Source organism: Phocoena sinus, chromosome 15 (assembly GCF_008692025.1).
Source record: "Phocoena sinus isolate mPhoSin1 chromosome 15, mPhoSin1.pri, whole genome shotgun sequence".
In the NCBI taxonomy this organism is placed as follows: Eukaryota; Metazoa; Chordata; class Mammalia; order Artiodactyla; family Phocoenidae; genus Phocoena; species Phocoena sinus.
In genome coordinates this window covers 29174548-29192347 of record NC_045777.1, presented here as the reverse complement: position 1 = coordinate 29192347, position 17800 = coordinate 29174548, and the positions used below count along the sequence as shown (strand labels likewise).

The 17800-nt window shown below is 43.0% G+C and overlaps 1 protein-coding gene and 1 pseudogene across 2 annotated transcripts; one reads left to right on the top strand and one right to left on the bottom strand.

The window, feature by feature from the left end:
• The first annotated feature begins 2100 nt into the window (after nt 1-2100).
• SNRPB (small nuclear ribonucleoprotein polypeptides B and B1) lies at nt 2101-10819 on the top strand. 2 transcript variants are annotated; one of them, XM_032606955.1, is made up of 7 exons: nt 2101-2255; nt 4501-4652; nt 6452-6563; nt 7616-7768; nt 8997-9135; nt 9456-9581; nt 10279-10819. In XM_032606955.1, exons 1-7 carry the CDS (start codon nt 2253-2255, stop codon nt 10287-10289), a joined length of 696 nt encoding a protein of 231 aa, XP_032462846.1. In that variant the 5' UTR covers nt 2101-2252; the 3' UTR covers nt 10290-10819. The 2 variants fall into 2 exon arrangements, with proteins under 2 accessions (XP_032462846.1, XP_032462845.1); XM_032606954.1 differs by having other exon boundaries at nt 10423-10582.
• Nucleotides 10820-11968: 1149 nt separating this feature from the next.
• On the bottom strand, nt 11969-12174 carry LOC116739484 (annotated as a pseudogene).
• Nucleotides 12175-17800: the final 5626 nt, after the last annotated feature.

The window sequence follows — 17800 nt, the reverse complement described above, 5'->3', positions numbered from 1 at the left end:
AATAAGTAATTTTTAAGTGTGTGCATAAGTGATAATGTTAGGAGGCAGGGTAACTTTGGAGCCAATGAGGAGACAAATGGCACCATATTCCTATTCTGACTGTCGACTCTGCCACCTTGGACAAGATAATTCATCTCTTTGATCCTCCATCTCTTCATCTACGGGTTGACAGAAACAGGGTGACAGAATGTGCATTTTAGGTCTGGTGTGAGGATTAAAAAGCCCTGAGGTGGAAGATATCCTTGCTGGATTTGAGGAACAGGAAGGAGACTAGTGTGGCTGGAAGATGATGAATGAGGGGAATGTTGAGGGAGATGAAGTTAGATGCAGAGAGAGAGATTCAGGGCTGGATTTTATTCCAACGTGTGCTGGGAAGTTATTGGGAGGTGGAGAGCAGGGTGATGACATCATCGGATATAATCTCAGTACATTATAGAAGGATCCCTCTGGCTGCTGTGAGAGCAAGAGAGGAAGCAAAGAGACCAGTTACGGCTTTGTTTAGTGATCCAAGACAGAGATGATGGTGCCTAGGACTAGCATAGTAGAAGTGGAGCAGGTGACTACAATCTGATTCAAGACATTTTGAATCAGGGATGAGGAATTTCTCAAAGACAGGAGTCAAGGATGCTGCCAAGTTTTGTTTTTTTTTTTAAATTAATTATTTTTTGGCTGCCCTGGATTTTCGTTGCTGCGTGTCGGCTTTCTCTAGTTGCAGTGAGCAGGGGCTACCCTTTTGTTGCAGTGCGCAGGCTTCTCACTGCAGTGGCTTCTCTTGTTGTGGAGCACGGGCTCTAGGCATGTGGGCTTCAGTAGTTGTGGCACATGGGCTTGGTAGTTGTGGCTCCCAGGCTCTGGAGCGCAGGCTCAGTAGTTGTGGCGCACGGGCTTAGTTGCTCTGTGGCATGTGGGATCTTCCCGGACCAGGGCTCAAACCCATGTCCCCTGCGTTGGCAGGCGGATTCTTAACCACTGTGTCACCAGGGAAGCCCTGTTGTTTTGTTTTTTAAACCAAGAAACTTCTGAGATGGGGAACACTGGTAAGAAGTGGTTTTAGGAAGAAGAGTGAATAGAAGCAAGAATTCAGTTTTCAACATATTAAATTTAGTATACCTATTAGACATCCATGTCTATGGATACTAAAGACCAAGAGTTAAATGAAGAGCCCAGGGTTAGAGGAATAAATGTTTTTTGTTTGTTTTTTTGCGGTACGCTGGCCTCTAACTGTTGTGGCCTCTCACGTTGCGGAGCACAGGCTCCGGACGCGCAGGCTCAGCGGCCATGGCTCACGGGCCCAGCCGCTCCGCGGCATGTGGGATCTTCCCAGACCAGGGCACGAACCTGTGTCTCCTGCATCGGCAGGCGGACTCTCAACCACTGCGCCACCAGGGAAGCCCTAGAGGGATGATTTTGAAAAACCCGATCATATAGGTAGCATTCAAAAGTCATGGGACTGGATGGGATTGATAAATTCATTCATCAGATATTTATTAAGCCCTTGTTTTGTGCTAAGCAGTGTTCTTCTAGGCACTACAGCAATGAACAATACACAAAGAAAAATCTATACCCTTCGAACTTACATTCTAATGGGGAGGGATAATAAAATAACATATATGGTATGTTAGCAATCAATGTTAAGGAGAAAAATAAAACAGGGATGGGTGGGAAGATTGCAGTTTTAAACAGGACGACAAGGAAAGTCCTCAGTGGGAAAATATTATTTGAGCTTAAGTCGTGAAGGTGAGGGCGTGAGCCGTGCACATACCTGGACGACTAGCATTCCAGGCAGAGGCAACAGCAAATGCAAAGGAGCTGAAGCAGGTCGACTAAGTTCACGGAAAAGCAGGGACACTGGCTGTAGAGGACAGAGCTGGGGTAGAGTGGTGGGAGATGAGGACCGAGAGTTAATGGGCTGGGGCGCGGGGGTTGGGTGGTGAGGGTGAAGAGGAGCAGCTCTAGTACCGACAGAAACTAGGAAGGTGTCCAACAGAGAAGATCCTAAGCCTCTGCGATTCAGTTTAACGCTAGCACCGCCCTCAACCCCGCCGAAGCCCCGCCCCGTTCTAAGCTCACGGCTCAGCACCTCGGCCGGAACTCAAGGGACTGGCTCCGGGACCGGAAGCAGCCTTCTACCTTACCCCATTTTGCCCGCGGTCGCGTTTCCGGTAGCGGCGGCGGGAAGCGAGCTAGTGGCGGGCTTCTAGGCCTCTGCGGAGGCGAATCCGGCGGGAATCGGAGCCATCAGAACCGCCACCATGGTGAGGAGGCACAGGCTGGCGGCGCGGGAGCTCCCGACTCTGTTGTGGAGTGGGGAGCGCGACTAACCGGGAAGGAGGCCGTGGGTTGGCCGCTCCGGGCGGTGAAGGCCCCGGCCGCCGCGGCCCCTCAGTCGGGACAGGGAAGACCCGGACCTTGGTCGCTCGGCGGGGTGGGGGAGGGGAAGGCAGGAAATGAGGGTCCGAGGCCAGGGTCGATCGCTGCAGGAGAGGTTAGAACTGCGTTGCGGTCCTCCATGCCGCTGTGACCACAGTGCTTGGGATCCCGTAGGCGCTGAGTAAACTTTGCAGCATGAGTGTGTGTGTGTCTGGGGTGTCGGAGCAGGTACTAGCGCCGCAGGAGTACTGGGGAAGACCCGGTGAGAGACTCAGACTTGTGAAGGCGGGTGAGGGTCCGAGAAGGAGTTGCGGAAAGAGGTGGAAGGGCTTGTGTCTGAAACTAGAGTCTTGGTTCTAGTAGATGGGGAGGAGTGAACGGAGGATGAACGAGTGGAGGAAAAGTTCAACTCGTTTGTTCAGCATATATGTATGTTTGAGTATGTCTGACTTTTCAGGCCCTGGGGCTGCACAATGAAATGTTTACTTCACCGAGTTCACTCTCTATTTGGGGACATGGATAGTATAATTCGGAATGGTAATTCAGCATTAAGTAAAAGTAACGGCGGGGGACGGGGTAAGAAGGCTTTCTGGAGCAGAGTCCTGAAAGACTGTCAGGCGTTTTCCCAGCGAAAATGGGAGGGAATAGTGTAGATCCGGAGGATTGCCAGAACAAAGCATGAAGGGTAGCACCATTGAAAGTTCCTGGAGGGGAAAAGGAAGAATGAGGTGGGAGGAATTGGCAGGAGTCTGGTTATTAATGGCTTTACACGCTACTTAATTTTGTTGGTGATGAGGGATGCCACTGAAGGATTTTAACCAGCAAAATGACATGAACTTAGTTGTGTTTAGAAAGATAACTCTGTTCAGTAGCTGTTATATATTGGGTGAATTGGAAGCAGGGAAACCTAGTAGGGTATTGTTAGGAGAATTGGTTAGAAGAGTAGGCACTGGATTCAGGCTGACTAACATCCAACACAGCTTAACCTCTTACAGTCTCAGTGGCCTCATCTGTAAAATCTGATGTTAAAGATTAAGTGAGAGAATAGTGTTTATGGCAGTGCCTGCCAGTGAGCACCCAGTAAGAATTAGCTGTACAAGACAGATGGACCAATAAATGTTACCATAAACGTTCAGACCATGTGGTTAGAAGCTGTGATTACAATTGGGTTAAAATGGTCATCTGAAAGAGACTGAACCACATAACTTGGGTCTCTAGGGTGGCAGGAGTCGAGATTCCAATCCATGCATTTGTAGGTTCAGAGCACCTGTGCTCGTCCAAGCTCACAGAGATCAATAGTAAGCACAGTGCCTGGTACTTAGAAGGCCCTTGCATGAGTTAGGATTGGCCTATACCAGTCAGACTGATAGGAGGCTGATGTAACAAAGCAAATGCCAGGTCATTTATTTCTAGAGAGAAGTGTAACTGCCAAGGGCACTTGACATTCTCATTGTGAGGTCTATATAGTGTCTCTATTTTACCAAAACTACATTGGAAGCCAGGCTATAAAGCAGAATAGGTTGTTGGGTTAATTAAGGAGTATATCAGGTTATATATTCTCATTATGTGTTCAAACTCATTAGCACTCTGAGCACCAGAAAGTTTTTCTCTCCTAAAGGTAGTCTTGGAGACACACTAACAAATTATTGATTTGGGGGATTCCATTTTCACTTCCAAGCTGATCAGCTCCTTTCTGATAACAAGCTCTTCATTAATTGGATTCTTAGTGCCAGTCCCATTCCAGCTCTTTTACCCAGTCTTTTTAATGAGATGTTGGTGTTCGACAGCACCTATAATCTACACAATGGCAGATGGCTAATCTCTGATATACTTGGGTTTCATTAGTTTGGAGCCACCTTACCCTCTCACCCCTGAAACATACACAGCGTAGACAAAGGCAATTGTAATAGGAGAAAGACGTTTTTAAGGGAAGGAAGAATAACAGCTCAGGGTTGAAAACAGGGTGATGTGAGAGAATTCCCAGGAAAGGTCTGTGGCTGGAAGACAGAGCTGAGACTACTGAGAAAGACAGACATGGAAAAGAAGGCTGCAGCAGAAGTTTCAAGGAAGGACCAGGGCTACGTGGGTCTAAAAGAGCTGAGTCCCATTCTTGCTGATTTCTCCTTGCAGACCGTGGGCAAGAGCAGCAAGATGCTGCAGCACATCGACTACAGGATGAGGTGCATCCTGCAAGATGGCCGTATCTTCATTGGCACCTTTAAAGCTTTTGACAAGCATATGAATTTGATCCTCTGTGACTGTGATGAGTTCAGGAAGATCAAGTGAGGAGTGGGCTGTGGGGGGAGGGATTGGGTGGATGGGGAGTGGTTTGGGTGGGCGGGCCAAGTGACAGGCGGTGATGTAGCTAGCTAGTTCCTCTTGGTTTACTTTCCTGTTTTACAGGGCAGATTAAAATGGGGAAATTGGACACTAAGACATCTCTTTCCTTAGTCTTGCTCTCTACTTCTAGCAGAGTACAAATTGTAAGGAGGGCTGCTAGGCTTTTTGTTTCTCTGACTTTGCGTGCCCCTGAGTACTGGGGTAAAGGGCTCTCATGTTCTCCCCACAGGTGTGTAAGGGGGGAGAGCTTGATTTTCTGGCCTCATTGCCTATTTGTAAAGCTGTAGCCTAAAGGGCTCTCCCAGTGCAGCCTGGTCTGAAACTGCTTTAAGAAGCCTCTGACCCTCTTCAGGGTAAGTGCTCAGCTCCCCTTGTGGGTTTGGGGCCAGTGATTTTTTGTTGGCATTTATAGAAACAATTGGAGAATACAATTCCATAAGTTATTAGGTAATTCCCTTGTCTTAGGACTCACAGATCTTAAGCTTCTAGGCTATTAAAAGATGTGGTCTTGCATTTCATCCTATTTTACATTCAAGGCATCTTGAGGCCCAGAGAAGTTACATGACTTCCATGATCATCCAGCTCTCTTTTGTCACGTGCAGCGTCCATAGTATGTTGCCAGTGGCTGTGAATTCCCTTTGATTCTCTTTGGGACAGTTGTTTTCTTTGTGGCATGAGGTCAAGAAATACAGCACAGAAAATGTGGTAGAGATGGCCGAGTGCCAGGTACACATTAGACAGTGACCAACAGATCAGTGTAGAACTATTCCAAATTGTTCTCTTCTGTATTTTTAAATGAAACTAACTTTATTCTGATAATTAAAAAGTGTCTATTAGAAAATATTTATTAAAAGTACATAAAAATATGTGAGAAAAAACTTAAAATACCCAGAAAGGGTTTTTTTTTTTAATTGTGAAAGGGCAATACATGCTTTTATTAAATAAGAAGATATAGGTAAGTCAAAAAAAGGAAAAAATGGCACCCACAGAAAACTACTGTTAATATAATATAAAATATCACTAAAATGAAACCTTTAAGTTATTTTAAAAAATTAGGGTATTTTGTATTTATTTTTAGGATATTGGCTGTGGCTTTCCTTTCCTTTCTCCATCTTCTTGCAGTTATTTTTCCTGGTTTACATTCATTTATATTTTGTTCATACTTCTCTGGTTGTTGCTGTTTGGAGATTTCTGTTTTTTGTTCTTTGAGGACAAAGGTGTAATTTCTATGTAGTTAACTCTTAACCTTTTCCTTTATAACTTCTATTTCTAATGTGAGGTGAGGGGTGGAGTTACAGGCCTGTGGGGTTGAATTGGTACTAGAAAGATACTGCATGTAAGTGGAATGAGTGGGATTCAGTTGACTGAGGAATTGTTTCGGCTGCCTTCTGGCACTGGTGAGGCCTTAAGCTAGAGGGAGGAAAAGGGTAATAGCAAAGAAGAGATGACTGAGGAAAGGCTTTCACAGTGGCTACATGAGTGAGCCAGGGCTGGGCTTTCTTGACTCTTACCCTGTCTCTTGGTCTGTGCATCCTGTTGGCACGGGAGACAACCACCTAAGGGGTTACAAGTTCAGCCTGTGAAGACTGTCCAGAGGAGCTGTCTTAGGGAAAGTTTATGTACTATTTGTCAGTAGGTATAGTGTAAAACAAACCTTGTAGTGTCCTTAGATAGGTGAACTTGAACTTTACCCTTTTTCTAATGCTTGCTTTTTTGTTCCTTCTCCTAAACCTGTCTTTAGACCAAAGAACTCAAAACAAGCGGAGAGAGAAGAAAAGCGAGTCCTTGGTCTGGTGCTACTTCGAGGGGAGAACCTGGTCTCAATGACAGTAGAGGGACCACCTCCCAAAGATGTAAGTCAGCAGAGAGCCAGTGCAAGGCCAGGAACCTTGTGCAAGGGAGGCCCCACCTGAGCCAGGCTCTGTGTGGGGTTTTCTCTTTCACTGCAGTACTCACAGGCATCCTCTGGTTTCTGTCCCCCATTTACAGATAATAAACCAGAATCTTAAAGAGGTTACCTTGCAAGTAAGAAGTAGGGAACTAGAATTTGAGGGTTTCTAACTTGAAAGCCCTCCCTTCTTCTTTAGTTGATGGACATAGTGAGTCAACAGAAGAGGCATCTAAGGCCATTCGGGTCAATTCTTAATGTGATAACAGTTTAGTGACCATAAAAAGTCATAACTCCAAACAGTAGAATACATATGTATTTTTTGTACAGTTACAGAATAATAGTTAATGTTTATTAAGCATCTGCCAAGCTCTGTGGTACCTTCAGTATTTGATTTAATCCTTATAACAGTCTTTTGAGATAAATTATTCCCACTTTATAGATAATACAGACTGAGGTTTAGTAACTTGCACAAGGTGTCACAGCTAGAAAGCGGTGATACTGACATTTGATTCCAGGCAATCTTGGTTCATTAACATCAGCCTACCTTTAGAGAATGGAAGAGGCTTTAGAGGATCTAACCAAATTTTTTTTCCCTTTTTCATTTTAATATATTGTTTGTTAAAGGAATAATCCTCTTACCTTGTTTTAATTTTTATCCACATTTTTTTTTTTTTACTTGTAATAGGTATGTAATATATCATTCTGCTTTTTCGCTTAACATTGTAAACATTTTTCCAGTTGCTGTACGCTTTTAAAAAGTCATGGACTTCCCTGGTGGCGCAGTGGTTGAGAGTCCGCCTGCCAGTGCAGGGGACACGGGTTCGTGCCCCGGTCCAGGAAGATCCCACATGCCGCGGAGTGCCTGGGCCCGTGAGCCATGGCCGCTGGGCCTGCGCGTCCGGAGCCTGTGCTCCGCAACGGGAGGGGCCGCAACAATGAGAGGCCTGCGTACCGAAAAAAAAAAAAAAAAATCTCTAGGCCACAAGCATTTTAACATGTATCTTTATTTTTCAGACTGGCATTGCACGAGTGCCACTTGCTGGAGCTGCTGGGGGCCCAGGGATTGGCAGAGCTGCTGGCAGAGGAATCCCAGCTGGTGTTCCCATGCCCCAGGCCCCTGCAGGACTTGCTGGGCCGGTGCGTGGGGTTGGTGGGCCATCCCAACAGGTGAGGAGTTGGGGAAGGGGTACCAACGTCTGGTGGTTAAAATATAGGATAGAGTGAGGGTCCACAGTTTGGGAAGAGTCCAGAGTGATCAATCAACTTATGATTGCCAGGCTCTCAGTATTTCACTATGCTTCACATATGGTCCCAGAGTCAAGCAAAAAGGAAAACTTGCTATTACAAAATAATGTTGATGCTATTAAAGATGCAGGGGATTTCCCTGGTGGTCCAGTGGTTAGGACTCTGTGCTTCCACTGCAAAGGGGCATGGGTTCAATCCCAGGTCGTGGAACTAAGATCCCACATGCTGCGAGGTGTGGCCAAAAAATGGGGGAAAAAAAGAGATGTATAAAAAGTATTTTGGCCAACTGAATTGGAACAAAGTGTTTCCATGACAGCATTTGAATTCTTGATCCTTGAACAATGCAGGGGTTAGGAATGCCAACTGTTTAGTTGAAAATCTGCATATAACTTTACAGTTGGCGCTCTGTATCCAAGGATTCGACCAAGATTGTGTGTAGTATGTATTGAGAAAAATCTGCGGATAAGTAGACCCTGGCAGCTTAAATCCATGTTCAAGGTCAGCTGTACTACAGCTCTTGCAACCTATTATCAGTCTTATTTGAAAATGCAAGTGCCTTATCTAATTTGGATTGGGCATACTTAACTTAGGCCTAGAAAATGGGAATTGAGCATTCAAGCTTGATCTTCTCTGACAGATAGTTTTATTTTTTATTTACTTATATATTTATTATTGTTTTTAAAATTTTACTTATTTATTTTTGGCTGCGTTGGGTCTTCATTGCTGCGCGCAGGCTTTCTCTAGTTGCGGCGAGCGGGAACTACTCTTTGTTGTGGTGTGCGGGCTTCTCACTGCGGTGGCTTCTCTTGTTGCGGAGCACGGGCTCTAGGTGCACGGGCTTCAGTAGTTGTGGTGCGTGGGCTCTAGAGTGCAGGCTCAGTAGCTGTGCATGGGCTTAGTTGCTCCACGGCATATGTGGGATCTCCCTAGACCAGGGTTCGAACCCATGTCCCTGCGTTGGCAGGTGGATTCTTAACCACTGCACCACCAGTGAAGTCCCTGGCAGATAGTTTTAAATAGGAAGTCTGATGCCACAAGTTGTAGCTTAGGGGATTTGGTGTCTGCTGTTTCTTTACCAAGTTGGGGAGGAGAGTGGGACACCGCATTGCACTGTACTGTTCTGCCTGACTTCTCTCCTGTGTCCTCTTAGGTGATGACCCCACAAGGAAGAGGCACTGTTGCAGCAGCTGCAGCTGCTGCCACAGCCAGCATTGCAGGGGCCCCAACCCAGTACCCACCTGGCCGTGCGGGTCCTCCCCCACCTATGGGCCGAGGGGCACCCCCTCCAGGTGAGAAGCCCATGAGGAGAACCTTGCTAATTAATAGAAGATGCCTTAGCTGGATTTATGATGAGACATAACCTTGACTGAAACTGATGATGAGTTTGTGTAATTAAGCAGGATTACTCTGAGATCCAGCTTGGTTGACTGACTGTGGAACTATCTGGGCAAGAGCCTCACTTCTTTGGCTCAAGTCCTGGTTTGCTAGGAGGGGCTGGGAGGGTGGAATGGTCCTTCTGTCTCAAAACTTGGTGGACAGTTTTGTATGTTTCCTGCTACCTTTTCAAGGCAGACACTTGAGCTATATTCTTGGGGCTTTTCTCTTGCAGGCATGATGGGCCCACCTCCTGGTATGAGGCCTCCCATGGGTCCCCCAATGGGGATTCCCCCTGGACGAGGCACTCCAATGGGCATGCCCCCACCAGGCATGCGGCCCCCTCCCCCAGGGATGCGAGGTAAGTGCCTTCAGCAGTGGCGTTGACTTCCTTCTCTAGAGCCATGTTGGGATGGGCAATGGAGGGAAGATTGGATTTTGACCATACCTTTGGGCTTTTAGGCCTTAAGCCTCAGGAAGTGAACTCTTAGAGGACAGTTTTGTCCAGAAAGGAAAGAGGGAACAAGCATTTCTTAAATTGACCTTACCTCCCTCTTAGAACAGTGAGAGCAGCCCTGTACAGAGGGCTCAGTGTCCAGGGCAGTATTCTCAGGTCACTGTGAAATAATGCATTCTGTTGCATGACCAACGAAGGTCTTATGCCCTTTGGTTTGGGAGTGTCTAGTAATTAAGGAGGGGCTCTGTGCTTTGCTACACTATTATGTATATCTGTTTAATTCCAGTTTGAGAAATGCTGAAGTAGATCAGCTCTCTCATTTTATAGATGAGGAAACAGGCCCAGAGAGCTCAGTGTCCAGACCAGTGTTCTTTCCACCAACCCATAGTGGCCTCTACGTTAACCCACGGCCAAACCTGCTGACCACTGTGTCTCTAATTCGGGTTTTCCATTTATGAGCTTTATAAGCATAAGGAGCCCAGTTAGCCCCAGAGGAGTCCCCCTCTGATCATTTGATAACTGCAGGGTGTGGGAGGCTGGGGTAGGGTGGGGATTCAAGTTGCAGATCAGGCACTGACTAAACTTCTTACTCTTACTTCAGGCCTTCTTTGACCTTGGCCACAGAGTTATGGAAGTAGCTCCACAGAGGCGTGGGCCCGATTCCCCAGGGCCACGTTACCACACCTGTTTGTTTGTTAAGCCGTTGTTCGCGGAGTCTCACCGGATTGTCTGGTTTCCCTTACAGGGCCCCCTCCCCCGGGAATGCGCCCACCAAGGCCCTAGACTCATCTTGGCCCTCCTCAGCTCCCTGCCTGTTTCCCGTAAGGCTGTACATAGTCCTTTTACTTCCTTGTGGCCTGTGACACTAGTTTATAATAAACTCTTAAGAGAATATTATAAATGCACCTGGTATGTTTGTTTATTTTCAGAAAAACCTTTGATATGCTGGGTGCTTAATACGAAGCGTTGCCTTGAAAAAATTTAGCCCTAATTGTAGCTGCTTCCCTTGTAAAATACTATATTCATGTATAGAGATGCACAGCCTCATCCAAGAGAATTACAAAATTGAACTACAAGAAGACATTTCACTTGTCAAACTGGCAAAGATCATTTTGTTGATGTAAACATTCGTACCCTATTGTGATTGGTATGTCCTCTTTGGAAGGCACTAATCTAGATAACTTCTTGAGCAGTACTTTCTTTTATTTTTTAGAAACTAAATGTTACAGTTTATTCCATCTTCATGATTAAAGGCATTACAGGGCAGGGTGGGTAAGCAAGGCAGATAAAGCAACCCCCCCACAACATTTAACCAGATGCCTCATTTTGGTGTTTTTATCATATACAGGTTGACTTAATTCATTGACTTAAGTTGAAAGGTGGCAACAACAAATCTTTGCCATTTAGGATCTTCCTCCTTAGCTACTACAAGGATCTTAATTCCTGAACTACACCATGAGCTCTGAAATGGTGTTCACCACACTGTTCTTGAAGTTTTCACATCTTAATATAAGATCTGACACCTCTTGTTAAGGTAGGCAACTGTTAAAAGCTGTCTTTCTCTTGGCTCACCCAGTCCATCAGCAATCTTAACAAGTTACTATATAAAAATAAAACTGTGCTCCCAAGCATTGATCTTCTAGAGCATTAGCTCCCTGAGACAAAAGAGAGATCCTAACCAGTTGCTTCCATGAACAGTAACCTCAGTACAGTGTACGGAATGTCCTTCAAAGCATAGCCCAAGAGGTTAGGCAACCTTGGTCATCCTGACGAGCTTATCAGCATTTACATACAAGATATATTTAAAACTGATCCCAGGGCTTCCCTGGTGGTGCAGTGGTTGGGAGGCTACCTGCCGATGCAGGGGACATGGATTCGTGCCCCGGTCTGGGAAGATCCCACATGCCACGGAGCGGCTGGGTCCATGAGCCATGGCCGCTAAGCCTGTGCGTCTGGAGCCTGTGCTCCGCAACGGGAGAGGCCACAACAGTGAGAGGCCTGTGTATGGCAAAACAAACAAACAAACAACAAAATAAACTGATCCCAGACCAAATATTGCAACCATAATCCCAAATAATCCCATTATTTAGTGTGCTGAGATGCCAAAGGCAGAAATCTCAAAGAGTGATGGTTCATCATTTTCTACAAGTGAGGAAAAATACCAAGGAGGAAAGGAAACTCCTCCCTCCTAAATTTATCAAATCCATGCTATCTTCACAGCTTTAATTGACACGATCCAGAGTCCTCAATTTCCTGATATGAGGAGTCCATTTTCAAGGTGACTGTCAAGGTCAAGAAGAACTTTCAGTCTTTTCTTTGCCATGCCCATGAACCTCCAGTCCTTCAATAGGAATCTCCTCCTTTCTGAACTCACTGCTGAGTGCTTGAAGAGGTCGGTGCATGGGTCCCCAATGAGGAACTTCTCGGCAAACCAGCAGTTGAAGCACTGGTCACACTTGTGCTTCGTGTCAGTGCAAGCCTCCCTTACGCTGTTCATGGTGTCAGCATCCACAGCAGTTGAGCAGTACTTGAGATTATCATAGTTTTCTACAACAAAGTATGAAGGAAATACTAAAAATGGAAATCCTATTGGAAGAGGAACAGTTTTAGTATAACTTTCTCCTGGGGTCATATGCATACGTGTAGTCTAATCCAATTTTTGATTTGTGGGGTATCCATGACTTCTTTCACCCAAAGTCTGTCTTTAGTTGATATGTCACTAAGCAGTACTCTAGTAGTACGTCAGGCTTAAAGGATACAGAAATAAAGTGGATACTTTAAAAATTACTGCCTTGCAGGGGGACCATTCTAAATGCAAAGGAGACCTTAATGAAAAAGAAGAGACTAGTGTTGTAGTATGGAGGTGTATCTCCAGGGATATTAAGGTGGTTCACCATAAAAATCAAATATGCCAAGCTAATACGACAAGAAGAAAGCCATATAATCATCTCAGCTGCAGAAGACATTTGGTAAAATTCTAACACTCGTTAGGAATAGAAGGGAAATTTATAAACATGATACAGGGATTTATGAAAAAAACACATCAAGCATAATAGTGAAAGGCTGAAAACTACCTTTAAGATTAGGAATAAGACAAGGGTGTCCACTTTCACCACTGCTATTCACAATTATACTGGAAGGTCTAGCAGAGCAATTAAGGAAGAAAAAAGCCAGATTGGGAAGGAAGAAGTAAAACTTCACAGATAAAATCCTATATATAGAAAATCCCAAAGAATCTGTAAGAAAGCTCCTAGAGCTGATAAGTAAATTCAGCAAAATTGCAGGGTATGAGATTGCACATAAATCAACTGTATTTCTATACACCAGCAACAATCTGAAAAAAAAATTTTTAATTCCATTTACAACAGCAGCCAAAAGAATAAAATACTTGGGAATCAATTTAAACAAGGTGGTGAAAGATTTGTATACTGAAAGTTACAGGGACTTCCCTGGTGGTACAGTGGTTAAGAGTCTGCCTGCCAGTGCAGGGGACATGGGTTTGAACCCTGGTCTGGGAAGATCCCACATGCTGCAGAGCAACTAAGCCTGTGTGCCACAACTACTGAGCCTGTGCCCTAGAGCCCGCAAGCCACAACTACTGAGGCACACGTGCCACAACTACTGAAGCCCGTGCTCCGCAACAAGAGAAGCCATCTCAATGAGAAGTCTGTGCACTGCAATGAAGAGTAGCCCCTGCTCACTGCAACTAGAGAAAGCCCATGCACAGCAACAAAGACCCAACACAACCAAAAATAGATAATAAAATAAATTTATGAAAAAAATAAAATTACAAACATCCTGAAAGAAAACCTAAATAAATGGTAAAACATACCATGTTCATAGATTGGAAGACAATTTTGTTAAAATGGCAGTATTTCCCAAAGTGCTCTATAGATTAAATGCAATCCCTATCAAAATTCCAATGGCTTTTTTTTTTTTGGCAGAAGTGGAGAAGCTCATCCTCAAATTCTTTGAAGGTTCAAGGGGTCCTGAATAGCAAGAACAATCTTGATGTCTCACACTTCCTGATTTCAAAACTTAGTACAAAGCTTGAGTAATCAAAACTGGTATGGCATAAGGATAGACATAGACCAATGGAATGGAATTGGGAGTCCAGAAATAAGCCCTTGTATATGTGGCCACAAAAGTGCCACAACCTCTCACTGGGAAAAGGATAGTCTGTTCCACAAGTGGTGCTAAGACAACTGGAAAACCACATACAAAAGAATGAAGTTGGACACCCAGCTCACTTCATATATCACTCATTAACTCAAAATGGATCGACAATCTATAAGAACTAAAACTATAAATTACCAGAAGAAAATAAGTAAGTCTTGATGGGCTTGGGTTTGGTGATAGGTTCTTAGATTTGACACCAAAAGCACAAGAAACAAAAAAAATGGACTTCATCAAAATTAGAAATTGCATCAAAGGACATTATCAAGAGTGTGAAAAGGTAACTTACAGAATGGGAGAAAATATTTACAAATCATATATCTGATTTGGGTTTAGTATTCAGACATATAAAGAACTTTTACAACTCAGCAATAGAAAGGTAAACAGCCCAATTAAAATGTCAGCAAAGGAATTGAATACACAGTTCTTCAAAGAAGATATGGATGACACATGAAAAACTGTTCAACATCATTGGTCATTAAATTCAAATCAAACCCACAATGAGATACCACTTCAACCCACTAGGATGGTTTAATGGGGAAAAAAGTTGGCAAGGATGCACAGGAATTGTGCATTGCTGGTGAGAATGTAAAATGTTGCAGCCACTGTGTAAAATGGTTTGGCAGTTCCTCAAAAAGATAAACAGAATTACCATATAAGCCAACAATCCTACTCCTAAGTATATATCCAAGAGAAATGAAAATATATGTCTACACAGAAACTTGTACACGAATGTTTATAGCAGTGTTCATAACAAGCAAAAGGTGGAAACAACCCAACTGTCCATCAGTGCATGAATGGATAGATAAATTGTGGCCTATAAATTCAATGGAATATTATTCAGCCATAAAAGGAATGAAGTATTGATACCAGCTACTACTTGGATGAACCCTGAAAATATTCTAAGTAAAAGAAACCAGACACAAAAGGGCACATATGATTGCTTTTTGGTTTTTTTTTTTTAATTGAAGTATAGTTGATATACAATATATAGGTTACAGGTGTACAATAAAGTGATTCACAGTTTTTAAAGGTTATACTGCATTTATAGTTATTTTTTAAAAATAGCTCTTTATTAGAGTATAATTGCTTCATAATACTGTGTTAGTTTCTGTTGTACAACAAAGTGAGTCAGTCATATGCATACATATATCCCCATATCCCCTCCCTCTTGAGCCTCCCTCCCACCCTCCCTATCCCATGTCTCTAGGTTGTCGCAAAGCACTGAGCTGATCTCCTTGTGCTATGCTGCTGCTTCCCACTAGTTTACTATTTTACATTTGGTAGTGTATATATGTTGATGCTACTCTCACTTTGCCACAGCTTCTCCTTCCCCCGCTGTGTCCTCAAGTCCATTCTCCATGTCTACGTCTTTATTCCTGCCCTGCTGGCATACAGTATTTGTTTTTCTCTTTCTGACTTACTTCACTCTGTATGACAGACTCTAGGTCCATCCACCTCCCTACAAATAACTCAATTTCGTTTCTTTTTATGGCTGAGTAATATTCCATTGTATATATGTGCCACATCTTCTTTATCCATTCATCTGTTGATGGACATTTAGGTTGCTACCATGTCCTGGCTATTGTAAATAGTGCTGCAATGAACATTGTGGTACATGTCTCTTTTTGAATTATGGTTTTCTCTAGGTGTATGACCAGTAGTGGGATTGCTGGGTCATATGGTAGTTCTATTTTTAGTTTTTACGGCACCTCCATACTGTTCTCCATGGTGGTTGTATCAATTTACATACCCACCAACAGTGCAAGAGGGTTCCTTTTTCACCATACCCTTTGCAGCATTTATTGTTTCTAGATTTTTTGATAACAGCCATTCTGACCAGTGTGAAGTGATACCTCATTGTAGTTTTGATTTACATTTCTCTAATAATTAGTGATGTTGAGCATCTATTCATGTGCCTCTTGGACATCTGTATGTCTTCTTTGGTGAAATGTCTATTGAGGTCTTCTGCCCATTTTTTAATTGAATTGTTTGTTTTTTTGATATTGAGCTCCATGAGCTGTATGTATATTTTGGAGATTAATCCTTTGTCCATTGTTTCTTTTGCAAATATTTTCTCCCATTCTGAGGGTTGTCTTTTCATCTTGTTTATGGTTTCCTTTGCTGTGCAAAAGCTTTTAAGTTTCATTAGGTCCCATTTGTTTATTTTTGTTTTTATTTCCATTACTCTAGGAGGTGGGTCAAAAAAGATCTTGCTGTGGTTTATGTAAAGGAGTGCCTTTCCTATGTTTTCCTCTAAGAGTTTTATAGTGTCTTGTCTTACAGTTAGGTCTTTGGAGTTTATTTTTGTGTATGGTGTTAGTGTTCTAATTTCTTTTTTTACATGTAGCTTTTCAGTTTTCCCAGCACCACTTATTGAAGAGGCTGTCTTTACTCCGTTGTATGTTTTTGCCTCCTTTGTCATAAATTAGGTGACCATATGTGCGTGGGTTTATCTCGGGGCTTTCTATCCTGTAGCATTGATCTATATTTCTGTTTTTGTGCTAGTACCATACTGTCTTGATTAGTGTAGCTTTGCAGTATAGTTTGAAGTCAGGGAGCCTGATTTCTCTAGCTCCGTTTTTCTTTCTCAAGATTGCTTTGGCTATTCGGGGTCTTTTGTGTTTCCATACAAATTGTAAAATTTTTTGTTCTAATTCTGTGAAGAATGCCATTGGTAGTTTGATAGGGATTGCATTGAATGTGCAGATTGCTTTGGGTCGTATTTTCATTTTCACAATATTGATTCTTACAATCCAAGAACATGGTATATTTATCCATCTGTTTATGTCATCTTTGATTTCTTTCATCAGTGTTTTATAGTTTTCTGATAATAAATCTTTCATCTCCTTAGGTAGGTTTAGTCCTAGGTATTTTATTCTTTTTGTTGTGATGGTAAATGGGATTGTTTCCTTAATTTCTCTTTCTGATTTTTCATTGTTAGTGTATAGGAATGCCAGAGATTTCTGTGTATTAATTTTGTATCCTGCAACCTTACCAAATTCATTGATTAGTTTTAGTAGTTTTCTGGTAGCATCTTCAGGATTTTCTATGTATAGTATCATGTCAGAGGCAAACAGTGACAGTTTTACCTCTTCTTTTCCAATGTGTATTCCTTTTATCTCTTTTTCTTCTCTGATTGCCATGGCTAGGGCTTCCAAAACTATGTTGAATAAGAGTGGCGAGAGTGGACATCCTTGTCTTGTTCCTGATCATAGTGGAAATGCTTTCAGTTTTTCACCATTGAGTATGTTGTTTGCTGTGGGTTTGTCATATATGGGCTTTATTATGTTGAAGTAGGTTCCCTCTATGCCAATTTTCTGGAGAGTTTTTAGCCATAAATTGGTGTTGAATTTTGTCAAAAGCTTTTTCTGTATCCATTAAGATGATCATATGGTGTTTATTCCTTAATTTGTTGATATGGTGTATCACATTGATTGATTTGTGTATATTGAAGAATCCTTGTATTCCTGGGATAAATCCCACTTGATCATGGTGTATGATCCTTTTAATATGTTGTTGGATTCTGTTTGCTAGTATTTTGTTCAGGACTTTTGCATCTATGTTCATCAGTGATACTGGTCTATAATTTTCTTTTTTTTGTGACATCTTTTTCTGGTTTTGGTATCAGGGTGATGGTGGCTTCGTAGAATAAATTTGGGAGTGTTCCTCCCTCTGCAATGTTTTGAAAGAGTTTAAGAAGGATTGGTGCTAGCTCTTCTCTAAATGTTTGATAGAATTCACCTGTGAAGCCATCCGGTCCTGGACTTTTGCTTGCTGGAAGATTTTTAATTACAGTTTCAATTTCATTACTTGTGATAGGTCTGTTTATATTTTCTAATTCTTCCTGGTTCAGTCTTGGAAAATTGTACCTTTCTAAGAATTTGTCCATTTCTTCGTGGTTGTCCATTTTATTGGCATATAGTGGTTTGTAGTAGTTTCTTATA

Bases quoted from the DNA above. Each gene is read 5' to 3' on its own strand.
- SNRPB (XM_032606954.1), top strand. The intron at 6,564-7,615 runs GTAAGTCAGCAG...TTTATTTTTCAG, and splicing joins AGGGACCACCTCCCAAAGAT to ACTGGCATTGCACGAGTGCC. The intron at 7,769-8,996 runs GTGAGGAGTTGG...GTGTCCTCTTAG, and splicing joins TTGGTGGGCCATCCCAACAG to GTGATGACCCCACAAGGAAG.